Source organism: Heptranchias perlo, chromosome 4 (assembly GCF_035084215.1).
Source record: "Heptranchias perlo isolate sHepPer1 chromosome 4, sHepPer1.hap1, whole genome shotgun sequence".
Lineage (NCBI taxonomy): Eukaryota > Metazoa > Chordata > Chondrichthyes > Hexanchiformes > Hexanchidae > Heptranchias > Heptranchias perlo.
Genome location: NC_090328.1, coordinates 118,091,997 through 118,111,356, shown reverse-complemented (window position 1 = coordinate 118,111,356; position 19,360 = coordinate 118,091,997). Strand labels below are relative to the sequence as shown.

At 44.7% G+C, this 19,360-nt stretch overlaps 1 protein-coding gene across 1 annotated transcript in view; it reads right to left on the bottom strand.

Moving 5' to 3' along the window:
- gda (guanine deaminase) overlaps nucleotides 1–14,565 on the bottom strand; it is a 47,536-nt gene extending 32,971 nt beyond the window's left edge. The window contains exons 1-5 of the mRNA XM_067983542.1: nucleotides 14,354–14,565; nucleotides 12,235–12,396; nucleotides 4,172–4,260; nucleotides 2,319–2,493; nucleotides 331–418 (exon numbers count right to left, since the gene is read on the bottom strand). Of these exons, the coding sequence (XP_067839643.1) occupies nucleotides 331–418; nucleotides 2,319–2,493; nucleotides 4,172–4,260; nucleotides 12,235–12,396; nucleotides 14,354–14,533 (694 nt within the window). The 5' untranslated portion in view covers nucleotides 14,534–14,565. The remainder of the gene's footprint in view (nucleotides 1–330; nucleotides 419–2,318; nucleotides 2,494–4,171; nucleotides 4,261–12,234; nucleotides 12,397–14,353) is intronic.
- Nucleotides 14,566–19,360: the final 4,795 nt, after the last annotated feature.

Genomic DNA, 19,360 nt, shown 5'->3' with positions numbered 1-19,360 from the left:
GCACTGGTCCCTCAGCCACCGGTCCACGAAAATCGTGTCGGTTCCTACAATAGGTGTAAGACCCCGATTGACATATTGAATTGAGGCTCCTGCCTGTTTCAGTCAGCAGCACTGGCCATCTATTTGAGGCCTACTGGAAAATTGAATGGGGCCTGGATCTCGGGCAGCCAATGGGTGGAACTTGTGTATTTAAAGCAAGTTTTTGTTTGCCTGCCAGTGCAAATGGAAATCCCCCCCCCTCCCGCCCACCCCGACATGCTCAGAGATCAACTGTGTTGAGTTTGCTTCTTCCTCTGTAAGTAACTAATACATTTGGGCTAAATCTCTTACCTATAATGTCACAAAGCTTTAAAGATGATTCTGTGTGAATGGTTGTAAAGTAACACGCTGTAGTGGTGCCATTTCTCAGTGTTCTTTTCTGTCAAAGAATGAAGCAGTCATTAGTGAGAATCTCTCTTTCTTTCTTTTAATATAAAGTATTTACTCCTTTTTCTCTTTTTTAAGGTTTCCCTGCTCCGTGCCACACAGCGCCATTGAAAGGCGGATTAACTTGTTCTCATCGATGCTACTTTAAAAACTAGCCACTAGGGGGCACACAAGCGTGGCTGAGGTGTCACATCTGTCGAGAGCCCCTTGCCCTTCAGTGCCATGGCTGAGATAAGGACTCAGTGTGTGGGGGTTATGGGCATGAGCCTATATCTTATCACACAGTGACACTATGTGCTGCAGGCAAACCATCCTGTTTTATACTCTATGTTTCTACGTACTCACTATTTCTCTGCGACAGAAATACAGAATATTACATGGAGTTCTTTGTTATGCCGTTTCTGTTTTCATACAACAACTTGCATTTATACAGCACCTTTAATGTAGTAAAACCTCCCAAGGCGCTTCACAGGAGCGATTGTCAGACAAAATTTCTCACCGAGCCACATAAGGAGATATTAGGACAGGTGACCAACAGCTTGGTCAAAAAGGTAGGTTTTAAGGAGCATCTTAAAAGGCAGATAGAGAGGTAGCGAGGCAGAAATGATTAGGGAGGGAATTCCACAGCTTAGGACCTAGGCAGCTGAAGGCACGGCTGCCAATGGTGGAGTGATAACAATCGGGGACGTGCTAAAGGCCAGAACTGGAGGATCGCAGAGATGTCCTCCTCATTGGCGGCCGTGCCTTCAACTACCTGGGCCCTAAGCTCTGGAATTCCCTCTTTAAACATCTCCACCTCTCAACACTTATACATCCATAGAACCATATAAGTGTACAGCACAGAAGGAGGTCATTTGCCCTATAGTGTCTCTGCTGAATCTTTGCTAAAGCAGCCCAAAACTAATCCCACTGTTCTGCTCTCTCCTCTCAGCCTTGCACCTTCCTCAGCTTCAAATGTTTATCCATTCCATCAAAAAAAATTATACATTTTAAAATTATTAATTCAGCAGCTCGTGGGTGTACTAACAGAAGGTTGGTGCGGTAACTGAAATTTGATCCAAGCTGGCTGATGTGAGACAGCTTGTTGAGGCAAATATGGTCATCATTTATACCCAGGTGTAGGCTGTCAGTAAACCCTTGAAAGTTCCTTGATCGGGAGTTAAGGTGAAGGGGTTAAAGATTCATCTGGTTCCTTGATAAATATTTGTTGGGATTCCGATCCCAGTGTTCTTACATTTATTGGGGCTCATCCAGGAGATGATATTTGGTGGCAGTATTAAGATCAGATGAATCTTTTAATTTCATTGATGCCTTGTAAATAGTTTATAAACCAACCAAGCATAACTGAGTGAATTGAATAATTGCTGGAAAATCAAAGGTTAAAGTACTTATACAATTTTAAGTTGTGTTTGCTCAATAATTGATGTGCTATCCCTCAACCAATATTACAAATATTTATCCCTCAACCAATATTACAAAAACAGATTATCTGGTCGTTATCACATTGCTGTTTGTGGGATCTTGCTGTGCGCAAATTGGCTGCCTCGTTTCCTACATTACAACAGTGACTACACTTCATAAGTACTTCATTGGCTGTAAAGCGCTTTGGGATATCCTGAGGTCATGAAAGGCGTATATAAATGCAAATTTTTCTTTCTTTCTTCCCACCATCCTTGGGGAGGGGGAAGGAAGCATTTGATCCCCCCACAACTGCGCAATTAAGATCAAGAACTCGCAGTACTGATGTGAACCCTTGGCCATGACAGAACACTAGCCCCTCCAAAGCGCTGTGCGCCATGCTGCCTGTGAGGCGCTTCCTACCATATCTGTGCAAGAAGTAGGGTAAAGCTGTAACTGGGGAACGTTATCACGGGTTTCACTATTGTGCATACCACTACTTTGGTGTAGGTATCCTCTGCAAACTTCAGGTCTTTGAATTTGGCTTCAACAGGGAATGTATATTTGATTAACCACTCAAGAAGTGGGTGATCCAGGCAAGACCCCATGTTGGGATATTGGGATGCATGTATATGTGTGTCAACCAGTCCTGGAATAAAGAATTCCTCCCTGAATAGAAAAAAATACAGATAGTTAATGATATGGTTCAATCGTTATCATAAAATTCAATTAAACATAATTCAACAGAATGACGGTGAGAGAAAAAAGGTGCCCAGTTAGATTTGCATACAACAGAAATGATTTTACCAATAATGAATAAGCACTCAACAGTACAACAGTGAAATAAGAGGCCATTATATAAAGAATGAATCACAGACCCCAAAATTCTTGGGTTGGGACAGGACAAAAGTCAACAATTACACCTCTGCGGGGCCATGCATTTCTGATGGGGTTGATGGTTACATAGAATTACACAGAATTTCCAACACAGAAACAGGCCATTTGGCCCAACTGGTCTATGTCTGTGTTTATGCTCCTCACTAGCCTCCTCCCACCCCTCTTCACCTTACCCTAACAACATATCTTTCTATTCCTTTCTCCCTCATGTAGTTATCTAGCCTCCCCTTAAATGCATCAATACTATTCGCCTCAACTACTTCTTGTGGTAGCGAGTTCCACATTTTCATCATTCTCTGAGTAAAGAAATTTCTCCTGAATTCCTTATTGGATTTATTAGTGACTATCTTATACTTATGACCCCTAGTTTTGGGCTAGGAGAAGTGGAGAAGTGCCCTGGTATAGATAATATTCCATTTCAGGATGTGCTGATGAAGTACATACCCTCCCAGTGCCAGCCACATGAAACTAACAGAGTTGGGATGTGATGATGTCACCCATCCTAAATCCTGTGACTTCCTCCTTCCTATCTGCCCTCAATGATGTGCGTCACTGTTTAAAAGGTGACGTTTGCCACGATCTGTCCATCATCAACAACAACTTACATTTATATAGCGCCTTTAATGTTGTAAGACGCTTCACAGATGCGATTATCAAACTAAATTTGACAGCGAGCCACATAAGGAGATATTAGGACAGGTGACAAAAAGCTTGGTCAAAGAGGTAGGTATTAAGGAGCATCTTAAAAGGAGGAGAAAGAGGTAGAGAGGCCTAGGCAGCTGAAGGCACGGCTGCCAATGGTGGAGCGATTAAAATCGGGGATGCGCAAGAGGCCAGAATTGGAGGCGCGCAGAGATCTCAGTGGGTTGCAGGAGGTTACAGAGATAGGGAGGGGCAAGGACAAGGAGGGATCAAATGCCGTATCGTGGGATTATTGCAAAAACATGTCTTGCTCATACCCAGGAAGCCTTCCCCTACAATACCCTTGGAAAGCATTCTGTTTCATCACAATTACTTCACAAAGTCATACAAAGTGGCTGTTGGTTTGGACACTTGAGTAGGACATAACGCCTCTCAGATACCTCCTCCCAACATTGGCGCCTTTTCTACCTGCTCACCGTACTCAGTCATGTTTGAGGGAAGTATACTGAATTCAAAAGCAAAACAAGTAAACTATGCAGAGTAGATGGGCACAGGTTCAGCAGTGAATAAGAAAACAGTGCGATAATAGGAAGCTGGAGCTGCAAACCAGAAACGCTCTCGAATAAAATAGGAACATCCTGTGGTATATCGGGACTGATGTTACAAATGCGTACACCACCACCGGTTACATATATTGGGAAACGGCAAGTGTGGTGCCCAAGGTTCTCACTCCCCTCTCCCCATGATGCCCTGATATATGTGGCCGATGGGTGAGGATGGTGTCCTATAATATTCAACGCTCACTAACCTCTGCCGAAGCACTCTGATGTTCTCTTTCTTGAAATGCCATTTTTGGGACAACTCCTCTTCTTTATCAGCAGTCTCAATGAAAACAATCTACAAGAAAATAAGAAACATGGTTTAATTCTGGTCTCTGGATTAGTTGGGTCAATAGATCTTTTTTTCTCCGGGAATACCGAGTTCCCACCTGCTTGAGAACCAAGAACTGTGACATGAGACAAATGCCTATATTTTCTGATTGGATATCTGTATGACCAGAAGCTGGGCCGTGCAGGATGGGCCACCCACTCAACTTTTAGTGCACTGACCATGCATGTATTTCCAGGGTCTACCTCATTAACATCATGTGGAGTAGCTCCCAGCATGAAAAACACCTGTGATGGCAGCTCGCCTGTTGAGGGGCAACAAACTTCTTTTGAAAAATAATAGAAAGAACTTTCATTTGTATTCGCTTTTCACAACCTCAGGACGTCCCAAAGCGCTTTACAGCCAATGAAGTACTTTTGAAGTGTAGTCACTGCTGTAACGTTGGAAACACAGCAGCCAATTTACACACAGCAAGGTCCCACAAACAGCAACGTGGTAAGAACCAGATCATCTGTTTTTTACTGATGTTGGTTAAGGAAAAAGTACTGGCCAGGTTACGGGGAAGAACTCCCCTCCTCGAGAGGATTATCCTATGAGGAGAGGTTGAGTAGAATGGGCCTATACTCTCTGGAGTTTAGAAGACTGGGAGGTGATCTCATTGAAATATAAAAGATTCGAAGAGGGCTTGACAGGATGTTTTGCCTGGCTGAAGAGTCTAGAACTAGGGGGCATATTCTCAGGATGAGGGGTCGGCCATTTAGGACTGAGATGAGGAGGAATTTCTTCACTCAGAGGGTTGTGAATATTTGGAATTCTCTACCCCAAAGGGTTGTGGATCCTCAATCATTGAGTATATACAAGACTGAGATTGATAGATTTTTGGTCTCTAGGGGAATCAAGGGATCGGGTGGGAAAGTGGAGTTGAGGTCAAAGATCAGCCATGATATTATTGAAGGGCAGAGCAGGCTTGAAGGGCTATATGGCCTACTTCTGCTCCTTTTTCTTATGTTCTTCTTAGAAATTGTGTCATGGGATCATTTACATCCACCAGAGAGGGCAGACGGGGTCTTGGTTTAACGTTTCATCCGAAAGACGGCACCTCCAATAGTACTGGCACTGGGAATGTCGGCCTAGATTAAGTGCTCAAGGGCTTCATTTTAGCACCCGCTATCGAGTGCGTTCCTGGCCGGGGGGGGGGGGGGGGGGGGGGGGGGGCTCCGAAAATCGGGGAATCCCGGAGCGGTTTGGGAGCCCGGCTCCAACCCGCCCATTTCCGAGTTCCCCACAGACACGCCGACGTGCGCGCGCAGCCCCCGCACGTGGGACTCCCGCAGGCAATTAAAGCCAGCGGGGTGCCACTTGAAAGTATTTATTGTGCTATTTCAGGTCATTAACTGGCCTGATTAAGGGAATTTGTGAGGAGGGGTGGGATTTTATAGACAACTGGGACTGTTTCCCGTACTGGGGGAAACACTCCCAGTTCAAATGGACGTGTTGCAGCCATCAGCCTGTGGCAGCTGCAAAGGTCCATTTGACAGGTGGGGGGGGGGGGGGGTGGGGAAGACCCTCACTCATTGTAGGAGGCCACTCTGTCACTTGGGACAAAGTTTGGAATCCACCACCCTCCTCCGGACAACAAAATTCACCAACTTGCACACTTACCCCGGGGTCCAGACACATGTACCTACCTTGCAAACCCCCTCAGATGTACATCTTCCGGATGGGGGCCACCGTAGCTGCAGTCATGACCTCCTCGGAGGGCGAACAGCATCACCAGCCTCGCTGGCCACGCCGTCTACCTCTGACACGTGGAGCTCCACAACACAGTGCTGTGACACATCCACCTGCACAGCAGGAGGGAGGGCAACCGCAGAGAGAGATGCGTCGCAGAGAGCACTACCCTCGCCACATGGTCCACAGACCGAGGCTCAGCTTCCTGGACCTCTCTGAGCAGCAGTGCACACAGAGGCTCAGAGTCACTCGACATGTAGTCGTGGACATCTGCAGCCTCCTTCATGCCAAGCTGCTCCCAGCTGGCCCGAGCACCATCTTCTTACCTGTCGCTGTCAAAATCACCACTGCCCTCAACAACTTCTCCTCCGCATCCTTCCAGGGTGCCACCGGGGACATCGCCGACGTCCCTCAGTCGTCTGCACAAAAGAGCCCTGCAAATACACCTACACCCACTCTGCAGTGACACAATGGGTGGCATCAGTTGTGGGTCTTCATTGTGATCCTCAGGAAAGGGCATTATTGCACAAACCAGACAAGATTCGCAAAGACGTGGCAGTAGTGGTGCCAATACAATATGTAATGTGAGTTGGTCAGAAATTCAATATATGTAAAAACCATGACGAACCTCAAACACCCTTGTGCATCCCCTTCATGCTCACAACACGTTTGCCTTCCGCTGCCTACTCACTCACCTGATGAAGGAGATAATGGGCTGCTCCATGCTGTAATTTTTGCTATTTGTTGCAGCATCTGTCAGTGGAGGACTACCCCTTTAAATAGAGCTCCTCCAGCTGACAGACCTTTCTGCGCATGCGCAGTCCGCCCGACGCGCAGATCAGCAGTGTGGAACCCGGAAGAACAGGTAAGTGGATCCAATTAGGCTGCGATCGCGCTGGGGGGGGGGGGGGCAAGACTGATTTCACCAGGCGCGCTACTCACGCGCCCAATAGCCTCTCCGCCGCAAACCCGCAGCCCTGGTAACATCGAGTCCCAAGTCTCGAGTGGAGACTTGAACCCACGACCTTCTGGCTTAGAGGCGAGAGTGCTACCCACTGAACCGTGGCTGACACCTCCTGTGCTCCAGTGCTTCCGGCAGGGAGCGGCACTCCCGGAGAGCACATGGCTGGAAAGCTGTGCGACCTGCCATTTTACCCTCTGTTAAAATTCAGTGGCCCTCACCGCTGGAACTGCAGGAATATGGAATTGGCCCTAATTTACATGGAGTGCAGAAAGCCAGAAGATGGTCCCCATTTCAAAGACCCCAATGGCAGGGGTGGGGGGGGGGGGTCACTGAAATTCCCCTGGAGGAAGAGGGGACAGGGAGTCTGCTTTCATATTGAGTACTGCCAGATCGCAAGAAGAGCAACAACAACAACTCGCATTTATATAGCGCCTTTAACATAGTAATCATAAGATACAGGAACAGGAGTGGCCATATGGCCCCTCGAGCCTGCTCCGCCATTCAATCAGATCATTGCTGATCTTCAACCTCAACTCCACTTTCCCGCCCGCTCCCCATATCCCATGATTCCCCTAGAGTCCAAAAATCTATCGATCTCAGCCTTGAATATACTCAGTGACTCAGCATCCACAGCCCTCTGGGGTAGAGAATTCCAAAGGTTCACAACCCTCTGCGTGAAGAAATTCCTCCTCATCTCAGTCTTAAATGGCTGACCCCTTATCCTGAGACTACGCCCCCTCGTTCTAGACTCTTCAGCCAGTGGAAACAGCCTCTCAGCGTCTACCCTGTCAAGCCCTGTAAGAATTTTATACGTTTCAATGGGATGACCTCTCATTCTTCTGAACTCGAGAATATAAGACCATAAAAGGAGTAGGCCATTCGGCCCCTCAAGCCTGCTCCACCATTCAATGAGATCGTGGCTGATCTGATTTTTACCTCATAGGCCCATTTTACTCAAGGCATCCCAAGGCGTTTCACAGGAGCAAATATCAAACAAAATTTGTAACCAAGCCACATAAGGAGATATTAGGACAGGTCAAAGAGGTAGATTTTAAAGAGTTTCTTAAAAGGAGAGTGAGGTAGAGAAGCGGAGAGGATTAGGGAGGGAATTCCAGAGTTTAGGGTCAAGGCAGCTGAAGGCACGGCCGCCAATGGTGGAGCGATGGAAATCGGGGATGTGCAAGAGTCCAGAATTGGAGGAGCGCGGAGATCTCAGAGGGTTGTAGGGCTGGAGGAGATTACAGAGATAGGGAGGGAGCGAGGCCATGGGGGGGATTTGAAAACAAGGATGAGAAGAAGCAGCTGAATGGGAGGAGGTAACGACTGGAAAGAAGGCCACTTCTGCCATACGGGGCATCTAGAAGCAGTACAGAAGTGGTTTACTGGCTTGACCAGATCAGCCATGGTGGAAAAATCCAGCATTACCTTCCATTAATCTAATATAATAAGCATGTATTGCACTTACAATTTAGGTGCTTTCAGACCTTACCATGAACGCACATTATGCAGCAAGGTGCACTTTGAATTACCAGGCTACACCCAAAACTGCTCCTTATGTGTCAGCTGTGGCTCAGCGGGTAGCACTCTCACCTTTAAATCAGAAGGTTGTGGGTTCATAGTCCCACTCCCATAACTTGATCACATAATCCAGGCCGACACTGCATGCAGTACTGAGGGAGTGCTGCACTCTCTGAGGTGCCGTCTTTCAGATGAACATAAAATATCCCATGACACTACTTTGAAAGAAAGCAGGGGAGTTCTCCCCTGTATCCTGGTCAATATTTATTCTTCAAGCAACACCTAGAAACACATTACCTGGTCATTATCTTATTGCTGTTTGTGGGATCTTGCTGTACGCAAATTGGCTGCTGTGTTTCCTACATTACAACAGTGACTGCACTTCAAAAAAGTACTTCATTGTCCGTAAAGTGCTTTGGGGCGTCCTGAAAGGGGCTACATAAATGCAAGTCTTTCTTTTTTTAAAATCACATCCAACATCCACTCAGCCCAAAATAATCCTCCCATCTCATGTTACATGTACAAACCATCACACCCACTAACGTTTGCATGCTGGCGTTTGGATATTACTATATATCATCTTGACAATTGAAACTTGTAGGGGTAGAAAGCTTTATGCTGTCCAGGGTGTGGCTCTTTATACTAAAGGCTAAGTAATATATAGCCATCTCCTTTGATCATATATCTCTGCAAACATTTTAAATTCAGAGCTTTTATGCAAAATTCCATCCCAACCTAAACACTGTTTCAGTCCATTCACAACTTGCTACTGGATTTTGATATAAACAACCATTACTTCCAAGCTCTCAGCACATAAACGGCTGTCACCGTTTAGAATATGTTATAAAACCTAAAGACTCCATCTGAAATATGGCCTCGTTTAAAGTTTCATTGATCACTTGTGTAAAGTGCTGTAAATGAACACTTGAATGTAGTAACTTTTTCTTTACTGATGTGGCAAGAACGGGTTAATTCATTCGCTCTGTAATCTGTGGGTATCCTGATGGGCTTGGCAAGCTGAACTCAAATTCAATGCAAACTGGGTGATGCAAGACAATTTGACAAGATGAACTTAGGCATCATTCTCCCATAAACCTAAGCTGGGCGGTAAAACCGCAGACAGTTCTTTAGTGAGGCGTTACGGTGAGAGGTTTAAAAATTGGTCTGGTTCCTTGACATATATTTGTCCAGATACCAACCCCAGAGTTCATACAAGGGCCACCAAATGGAACATCAAAAAACACACCTTTGAAATAGAACAACATCGGAATATAAAGAATCTGAAAGAAAGTAAAGAAAACAGAAGGATGTTTTTTTTTATTCGTTCACGGGATGTGGGCGTCGCTGGTGAGGCCAGCATTTATTGCCCATCCCTAATTGCCCTAGAGAAGGTGGTGGTGAGCCGCCTTCTTGAACCGCTGCAGTCCGTGTGGTGAAGGTTCTCCCACAGTGCTGTTAGGAAGGGAGTTCCAGGATTTTGACCCAGCGACAATGAAGGAACGGCGATATATTTCCAAGTCGGGATGGTGTGTGACTTGGAGGGGAACGTGCAGGTGGTGTTGTTCCCATGTGCCTGCTGCCCTTGTCCTTGTCCTTCTAGGTGGTAGAGGTCGCGGTTTGGGAGGTGCTGTCGAAGAAGCCTTGGCGAGTTGCTGCAGTGCATCCTGTGGATGGTGCACACTGCAGCCACAGTGCGCCGGTGGTGAAGGGAGTGAATGTTTAGGGTGGTGGATGGGGTGCCAATCAAACGGGCTGCTTTATCTTGGATGGTGTCGAGCTTCTTGAGTGTTGTTGGAGCTGCACTCATCCAGGCAAGTGGAGAGTATTCCATCACATTCCTGACTTGTGCCTTGTAGATGGTGGAAAGGCTTTGGGGAGTCAGGAGGTGAGTCACTCGCCGCAGAATACCCAGCCTCTGACCTGCTCTCGTAGCCACAGTATTTATATGGCTGGTCCAGTTAAGTTTCTGGTCAATGGTGACCCCCAGGATGTTGATGGTGGGGGATTCGGCGATGGTAATGCCGTTGAATGTCAAGGGGAGGTGGTTAGACTCTCTCTTGTTGGAGATGGTCATTGCCTGCCACTTATCTGGCGCGAATGTTAGTTGCCACTTATCAGCCCAAGCCTGGATGTTGTCCAGGTCTTGCTGCATGCGGGCTCGGACTGCTTCATTATCTGAGGGGTTGCGAATGGAACTGAACACTGTGCAGTCATCAGCGAACATTCCCAGTTCTGACCTTATGATGGAGGGAAGGTCATTGATGAAGCAGCTGAAGATGGTTGGGCCAAGGACACTGCTCTGAGGAACTCCTGCAGCAATGCCCTGGGGCTGAGATGATTGGCCTCCAACAACCACTACCATCTTCCTTTGTGCCAGGTATGACTCCAGCCACTGGAGAGTTTTCCCCCTGATTCCCATTGACTTCAATTTTACTAGGGCTCCTTGGTGCCACACTCGGTCAAATGCCGCCTTGATGTCAAGGGCAGTCACTCTCACCTCACCTCTGGAATTCAGCTCTTTTGTCCATGTTTGGACCAAGGTTGTAATGAGGTCTGGAGCTGAGTGGTCCTGGCAGAACCCAAACTGAGCATCAGTTTGAACCACTAAAGCAAATAAAGTCTGATCTTAAAAGACAATTACAGCCAGTTGTGGGCGAATGCTGATGGAGCCGTCAAGTACACAACTGAACTGTAGAAGAGTCCTCTCCCCTATCGTCCCCTTCCTCTGCCCCTCTCCTCTCTTCCTAGCCTCTTCTTCAATGCATCCATCTTCCCAATCCCTCCCTATCCCTCACTTCCATCTCCCCAATCCCTTCCTCCCCCTTCCTATCCCCCTCCATCTCCCCCGCTCCTCCGCAATCTTCGCCTCCCTGACTAACCCCCTCCCCAATAGTCTTCCTATCCCCTGTATTCCTCCGCCTCCTCTCATCTCTCCTCCCTTCTCTACTGCCTCCCTCGCAACATCTCTTCTCCCCCTCCTCTCGTCTTCCTTCCCCACTCCACTCCTCACCTCAGCAATCTTCCCCTCCCCTCATCTCTCCCTTCCACTTCTCTCCGTTCTTTCCTACTCATGTCTCATCTCCTGCTTCTTTCCTATCTTCATCACTCCTCTGCTTTCCCTCCTCTCTTCAATCCTCTCCTCTCCTCTCACCTTCTCTACCCCTCCTCCTCCTCTCCTCACTCCCTCCTCTACTCCCACCATCTCTCCCTTTCCCCCTCTCCTGCCATCCCATCTGCTCTCCATCCCTACTCTTCTCACCTCCTATCCATATTAGCCCGACTTTTCAAATCTTTAGAGTTTAACTATTAGCCATTCATTTGAAACACTGTCAAAATGCCTTTTGGAGGTCTAGGTCCAAAATATAATAACAACCTGCATTTATGTAGCGCATTAAAGGTAGACAAGGGCATGGTAGGGTTTCCACAGTCCATCGGGGATCTGAAGTTGTTTATGTCCTGTACTATAGACCTTGGTTTCGCAATAAAAAAAAGTTGACGGCAGCATAATAACACTTCTTGTAAATCCAGACCGAGTCTAGGTTTTACTATAATTAGAAATGACTTCAAACGATAAATGCTAACGTGGCATTTTGACCTGTGACCGTAACTTTCCTACTTGCACAAAATATCCCGCATAGTTCTTATGAAATTATTTCTTATTAGTTCTTATTTAATTCGACAACCCCCTCCCCAAATAAATTCCATTTAACAACCGATTGCCTCCCTTTAAAAAAATACCTTAAATAGAAATTTGAAACACAAGTGCTCACCTTCCCCGTCTCGTTTACCCCCAGCACACGAGCGTCCAGAACTTCCAAGGGGGTCGCGTCAGTGGAATGAATAAAAGTCCCTCTGAAAACCTGGAGACGGCCGTCTTGCGAAGAAGGAGCCTTGGTGGCCATAGCCCGAACTGAGAAGCGTCTTCCTGAGCACTGAGCGGAGAATTTGGTGCAAGAGTCCAAGAAAGGGAGCGTCAGGGTACAGAACCACACCTAGCTAGCTATTATTTATTTATCTATCTATCTATCTATCTATATCTATATCCATCCATCCATCCATCCATCCATCTCTCGCTCGCACACCCTGGACAAGTTGGCGCAAATTGGGGTGTATTCATCTAGCGGAGGCGTTTTCCTTTTCTAAGCAAACCAATAAGGGCTGCCCCAGTGTCATCAAAAAAACAAACAAAAGGTGCCTCCCTTTTTAGAGGGGCACAATTAATTAAAAAAAACTAAACCACATCAAAAAAAGAAAGGAGACTTATAAACTTAAATAATAATGAGCCGGATTTTGCTGAAAATATAACGACATATGAATGATGCACACTGTTATTAATGTGCAGATCGGCCAGTGACTTGTGACGAGGAGGAGATACCCCTTGAATTGCGGATCGCCACAAATTGCTGGCTGATTTGCATCGCTCCACCGATAGCCTCGCGAAAACAGCATCTCGCCCTCAGCCTCCCCACAAATACCCTTTTAATGACATGATAATTGTTAATGACTGCCAATCAACCTCTCCTGCTCAGAAAGTAAACAATTATAAGTGTGGAGTCTCATTCTTTCAGGTTGTGAATTGTTTCAGGAGATTTTAGAAATGTCAAATTATAAATTTTTACATTTTTTTGTTACTTTTCCTTTCTGTCTCTTTTTTCTCTCTTAATCCAATCTTTCTTTCCCTCTGTTTATCTTTCTGTACCTGATTTGACATTGAATTAACACCCTTTAATTCACCTTCCTTCTCAGTTCTTCCTCTGTTTATTTCTCGATCCTTAAATCTCATTGTTTAAGGAGATGGACTGTTGGTCCCGTCTTTCACCAAGGTCCCAGATGCCCCGTTTCCCTTGCCATGCCGTTATCAGCTCGCACTTCCAGCAACTTTATGGGCAAAAATGTAAAAACCTAGACGTGCACGAGCATATCTAACTAATGGGGCACGCCGCGAGATGCTCCACTCCAGCAAAATCAGGTCCAATGTTATTGCTGATATCCAGTACACACAACAGTCTCTGTGGCACCCACTGGCCGCGGAAGGCCTTAAGCGTACTGGCAGACACCGGACGCTCCTTCGCCAGGGCCTCCCAGCCGTGGACAAGATCCGCAGAAGAGAGGCAGGCGGAGCGACCCCACCCCCCTCAATGGCCATGTTCAACCTGGACCTATAGATGGCTACCTGGCTACCTTGGCCAGGCCCAGGAGCAGATCCACGAGGAGTTGCTCCGACTTGCTCCCCGCACCCGGCTGAGACGTATTTATCTAGCTTGTTTTTTTTTGCACCATGGGTGTTGGTGGAATATCTTACATTAACTACTGCTTGCTTGCCTGTTGACAGTCCAAAAAGGACATATTTTCATCCCACTCAGTTGCAACTCTGAATAGTATCTCATCAACATAATTTGTACTTTCTCCTAAGATAATTTTTAAGCTTTGTCTGCTCTTTGATAAAAGGTTTTGGAATCATAGAATTACATAGAATTTACAGCACAGAAACAGGGCACTCAGTCCAACCAGTCAATGCCCATCTTTATCCTCCCACTCTAATTACTTCATCTCAACCTGTCAACATATCCTTCTATTCCTTTCTCTCTCACTTATCTAGCTTTCCCTTAAATGCTTCTAATACACCCTAAATATGCCTCAAACACTCCATGTGATAGCAAGTTCCACATTCTCACCACTCTCTGAGTAAAGAAGTCTGCCTTGAATTCCTGATTGGATTTATTAGTGACTACCTTAAATTTATAGCCCCTACTTTTGACTTCCCACAAGTGGAAACATCTTCTCTACATCTACGCTATCAAACCCCTTCATCATTTTAAAGACCTCTGTTGGCTCCCCTCTCAGTCTTCTCTTTTCTAGAGAAAAGAGCCCCAGCCTGTTCAGTCTTACCTGATAGTTGTACCCTCTCAGTTCTGTTATCATCCTTGTAAATCTTTTTTGCACTTTCTCCAGTGCTTCTATATCCTTTTTGTAACATGATGACCAAAACTGCGCACAGTACTTTAATTGTGGTCTAACCAAGGCTCTATACAAGCTTAATATAACTTCTGAAGAATGGCTAGCGTGCATAAGAGACACGATGGTTCACTGTGTGTAGCCAAAATGCATGATGGGACTTGTTTGCTACAAAAGAAGGGAACAGTTGAAAGATTGACCTTTACAATCCAATAAAGGAAGTACAATAATACGTATGTCGGTAAGCCACAAACACAGATGTGTACTTTGGGTCCCTGATGACATTAACATCTGGACTATGAGTCAGACACACCACGGCATACGTGACCTAAAATAGGATTGGATGGGCAGCCGGCCAATAAACTCTCAGCAAATTGAAAGAGCTAACACCCACTGTAAAATACACACGAAAGACTAAAATATATATTTACAGTGCAGTTTGGAGGTTCGTTAGAGAGAAGTGAAGACTGAGGAAGCAACAAGAAGACATCAACACAACTGAACTGCCAAGGACTTGACTATCGCTCCCCAGGCAAGGTTGTATAATTGCCTTGTGTGGTAAACTGTCACTTTAATACCAATAAAGGAACAACCTGATTGACTCTTTATTCTCTGTGACTTATTGCAATCCGTCCGGTCGAACTAAGATAAACCTGAGGAGGCTGTTGAGGCTGGGAGTCAATTGAAAATTTAAAAACTGAGATTGATAGATTTTTGTTAAGCAAAGGTATTAAGGGTTATGGATCCAAAGTAGGTGGATGGAGTTAAGATACAGATCAGCCATGATCTAATTGAACAGGCTCGAGGGGCTGAATGGCCTACTCCTATTTCTATGTTCCTGAGGAATAAAACCCTACACTTCTCTGCTTTTGAATTCTGTTACTCTAGAAATGAACCTCACTGGTAAAAATTGAAGCAAAATAACTCGTCAATATTTCTGTATTGCACTGTTATTACCTGTGAGTTTATCTTGTGCTTCCCTTAGTGGCCCTATCCCTATCTTAATTTTCCTTTTGCTATTTATATGTTTATAGAATATTTTACTATTTCTTTTTATATTCTTTGATAATTCATTTCATAATTCCTCTTTGCCTTCCTAATTGGTTTTTTTAACTTCTTTCCTAACCTCTTCATAGTTCCTATTGATCATTTTCTCCTTTATTGCCTATGTACTTAGTGTATGCCTTTTTCTTTAGATTCAGCGTTACCCTTATCTCTTTATTCATCCATGGTGTCTCATTGTTGGCTAATTTGTTTTTATTTTTAAGTGGACTATATTTCTCCTGGACTCTATTGATCACTTTTCTAAAATATTTCCACTGCTGTTCTATCTCTTTGTCAGTGTTTTTTTCCCTAGTTTATCTTCGCTAGTTTCATTCTCATTCCCTCAAAATTAGCTTTTTTCCAATCTATTACTTTGGCCTTTTTTCTTACTTATGTCTCTCTCATTATCTTAAACCTTATTATATTGTGATCACTATTGCCTAGATGCTTCCCTATGTTTCTCTTATCTGCTCTTATCTACTAGATCCAGCAGTGATTCATCTCTTGTTGGGGTTCTTATGTACTCGGTATGAAAGGAGCCCTGCACACAGTAAAAACTCCATTCCCTTTTCCCCTTTCACTAGCTCTTCATGCCAGTTTATTTGGGGGTAGTTGAAATCTCCCATGATTATTATTCGATATCTTTTACTCATTTCATAGATTTGCCTATATATTTCTACCTGCACTGTAAGGAAATATAAGCTTAGAAGGTATTTAGGAGAACCAGGCTCGAAAGGGTTAAATAGTCAAGGTTTTAGCTATGTTATGATACTGTACTACTACTGTATCATAACATAGACTGCTTTTAAATTAACTCACTGCAGCTGCAGGTACTAACAGCCATGGGAATCTTGTTATTGAAAACTAGAGGAGGAACATAACGGTACCCCCACTCCTTCAGACATACTGGAATACTGAAGCTAGCCAGTACTCCCACTACCTTCAAGGCCTATTGGGGGATACATCAACTGCAGGGACAGGGAAACATTGTGCTAATAATCTTGTTATTGAGAATAAGGAGAGATAAGGGTTGCCACAAGGCACTGCCTCTTCTGGAAAAGTACATGTTGTCTATATGATTGGGTAAATTAAGGGGAGCATTTTGGAAAATACCTGATTGGATTTATTTTGCCACAGTTCTGTTTTTTTGGGGGTATAACTGGGGAGTCTGAGCCTTTGTTAAGAGTAGAGGACAGAAAAGAAAGTACCACGCGGGTAAACGAGAACGAGAATGAAGAAACGGGGAACAAGGTTGCGGCTTCTACCCAAAGGACAACGGGGCAATATAATTCTCAATTGTGTTTTGTAAACTACTGTTTAAATAATGTAATGTACTGATTCTTGTTTGTGCTAAATAAAGTCATATGGCTATTAACCATTATGGTGTCAGTCTCGAACAATTGAACAGAGTACAAATTGACAAGCACTAGCCAGGAGACGGACACAATAGCCGTTGGGATATTTGGTGTAAGTGAGATCCTAGGACTGACATGGACCGATATCGCCTAGTCAGTTAAGGAAGGGAACCTTTGAACATTGCGACCTACCAGTGGTATAGTGACAGTTCATTAACACAACAGAATGACTAGCTTAACCGATGTTGAGAGAACCCGAGATAAGAAGTTAAAGAAATTATGTGTAAAGATTTAGTGTCGTTTTTGACCAGTCCTGAAGGGGACTCGTGTCAAAAAGCAACAAAATGGATTCAAAGTCAAGTAACTGAGGGTAAGATTGTGCAGGAGGACGAGGAGTTAAAATAGGAACTTGTCAGACTTTGTGTGAGGTGGAGACTAAGATGAAGAAACTGGTACAGGAGAAGAAAATTAAGGAGGATTGGAAAGCGGGAGTCTTGTTTCAGCTACAAGAGTTAGGGAGGTTGAGAGGGGAAGTTGAAATTCGGAAGGGTAGGTTGAAAGATGAGGAAGAAAGAAGAACAAAAGTATGGCGGGACCTTCACCACCCCAGGCTTGGGTGAGGCCACAGACTGTGAGCTTTAGACTTTGAGTTGGTACAGAATGGGATTATGTCACAAACATCAGAAATTGAAATTTGGTTCAAGTGGGAGACAGGGAGAGGATCACAAGCTACAGAATGTGTTCTTTTGTTTTCAGTGTACTGTCTCTTTAAAAAGACTGTCCTGATTGTGAGTGCTTTTCTTTCGCTGTAGCAGAGTAGGGCCCCTTGTAATGCTTGGTATGTGTTTTCCTGTTTTGATCTGATTTTAGTTGTGAAAGCAGCTAGTTCCAGTATCTTCACAATTTTTGGAAAGGCATGCCTGAGTGGCAAATGGTGGGCCCCGGATTTGCAAAACAAGGATCCTTGGATCCAGCAGCAGGAGGGCATGGGCCCATGGCCTCAGGGGTATCCAAAAAACGAGGAGGACATTACCCTAGACGCTGATAAATTGGTACATTATCAGAACCGAACGATCATCCCCACAGAACTCGGAAAAGAGATTGTCTGATGGACGCATACGTCTGGCAGACATCAGAGGGGAGAGAGCTTGGTCCAACGACTGCTTGAATAAGAATTATCCTAAATCAATGCCAACTGCTTTAACAAACAACTGGAATTTAATCTGAAACATATGTGGATAAAAAGGCCTGGCACAAGTACTCTTTTTAAAAAACAAACTGAGATGAATGAAGGGAAATGCCAACTCCCGACACAAAAGATTTTTAAAAAAATTACATGAAAGCGACGTTGATGTATGCTAAGAACATCAACATACATCAACATCACTTTCAAGTAATTTTTGCATTTATTTAAAATAATTGGCATAAACCTTTGTGTTTATTTAAAATAATTGGCATAATTTAATTGGATAATTGAACAGAGAGTCAAATTGACTACACCACTTCCCTTCCACTATTTGGTGGTCTGTAGCATACTCCTATTAACATGATCGATCCCTTCTTATCGTTTATCTCAATCCATATGGATTTTGTTTCTATCTTAATGTTAGCTATGTCCTGTTTTTCTATTGCCATTGCTGTCTCTAATTAGTACAGTTACCCCACTCCCCCTTTCTTCTTTCCCTATCCTTTCTAAATACGTTATATCCTGCAATATTTAAATGCCAATCCTGTTCTTTATGCAGACAGGTTTCAGTTATCCCTACTACATCTGACTACGCTATGAATTATTGCCTCCAGTTCCCCCGTTTTGTTTTGGATGCTATACACATTGCTGTTAATTTAATTTGTTTTTATTATTCATTCCTCTCGCTTTATTTTTAACACTTATTTTATACTTATGTTCTATAACTGTATTTGTTCCCTGACCGTTTATGTTACCCAGATTCCTTTCCTTGGTCTGACCTTTACTCTCATCTCTTATTTCTTTTATCTTCAGGCTATTGTTATTTCTACCAGATCCCTCCCCCACCTTACTGGTTTAAAGTTTTATCTACAGCCCTATTTATCCTTTCTGTTAGGATTCTGGTCCCATTCCGGATCAGGTGGAGCCCATCCCAGTACTGGTGCCAGTGTCCCATGAAATGGAACCCCTCCTTCCCACACCAGCCTTTCAGCCACCTATTCACCTTCCTGATCTGTCTATCCCTACACCAATTAGCACATGGCTTGGGTAGTAATCCCGAGATTATCACCTGTGGGGTCCTGCTTTTTAATTTAGTTCCTTGCTCCTGACACTCCCTCAGCAGGACCTCCTCCCTGTTCTTTCCTATGTCATTGGTCCCGACATGGACCATGACAATTGGATCTTCCCCCTCCCTTTCCAAGTTCCTCTTCAGTTGCTTCGAAGTATCCTTTACCCTGGCTCCACACCCATCTGGACTCTTGGTTGCAACTGTAGAGGATACCTTCTCTCGTATCTTACAACAGCGACTACACTTCAAAAATACTTAATTAGTTGTAAAGCACTTTCGGACATCCT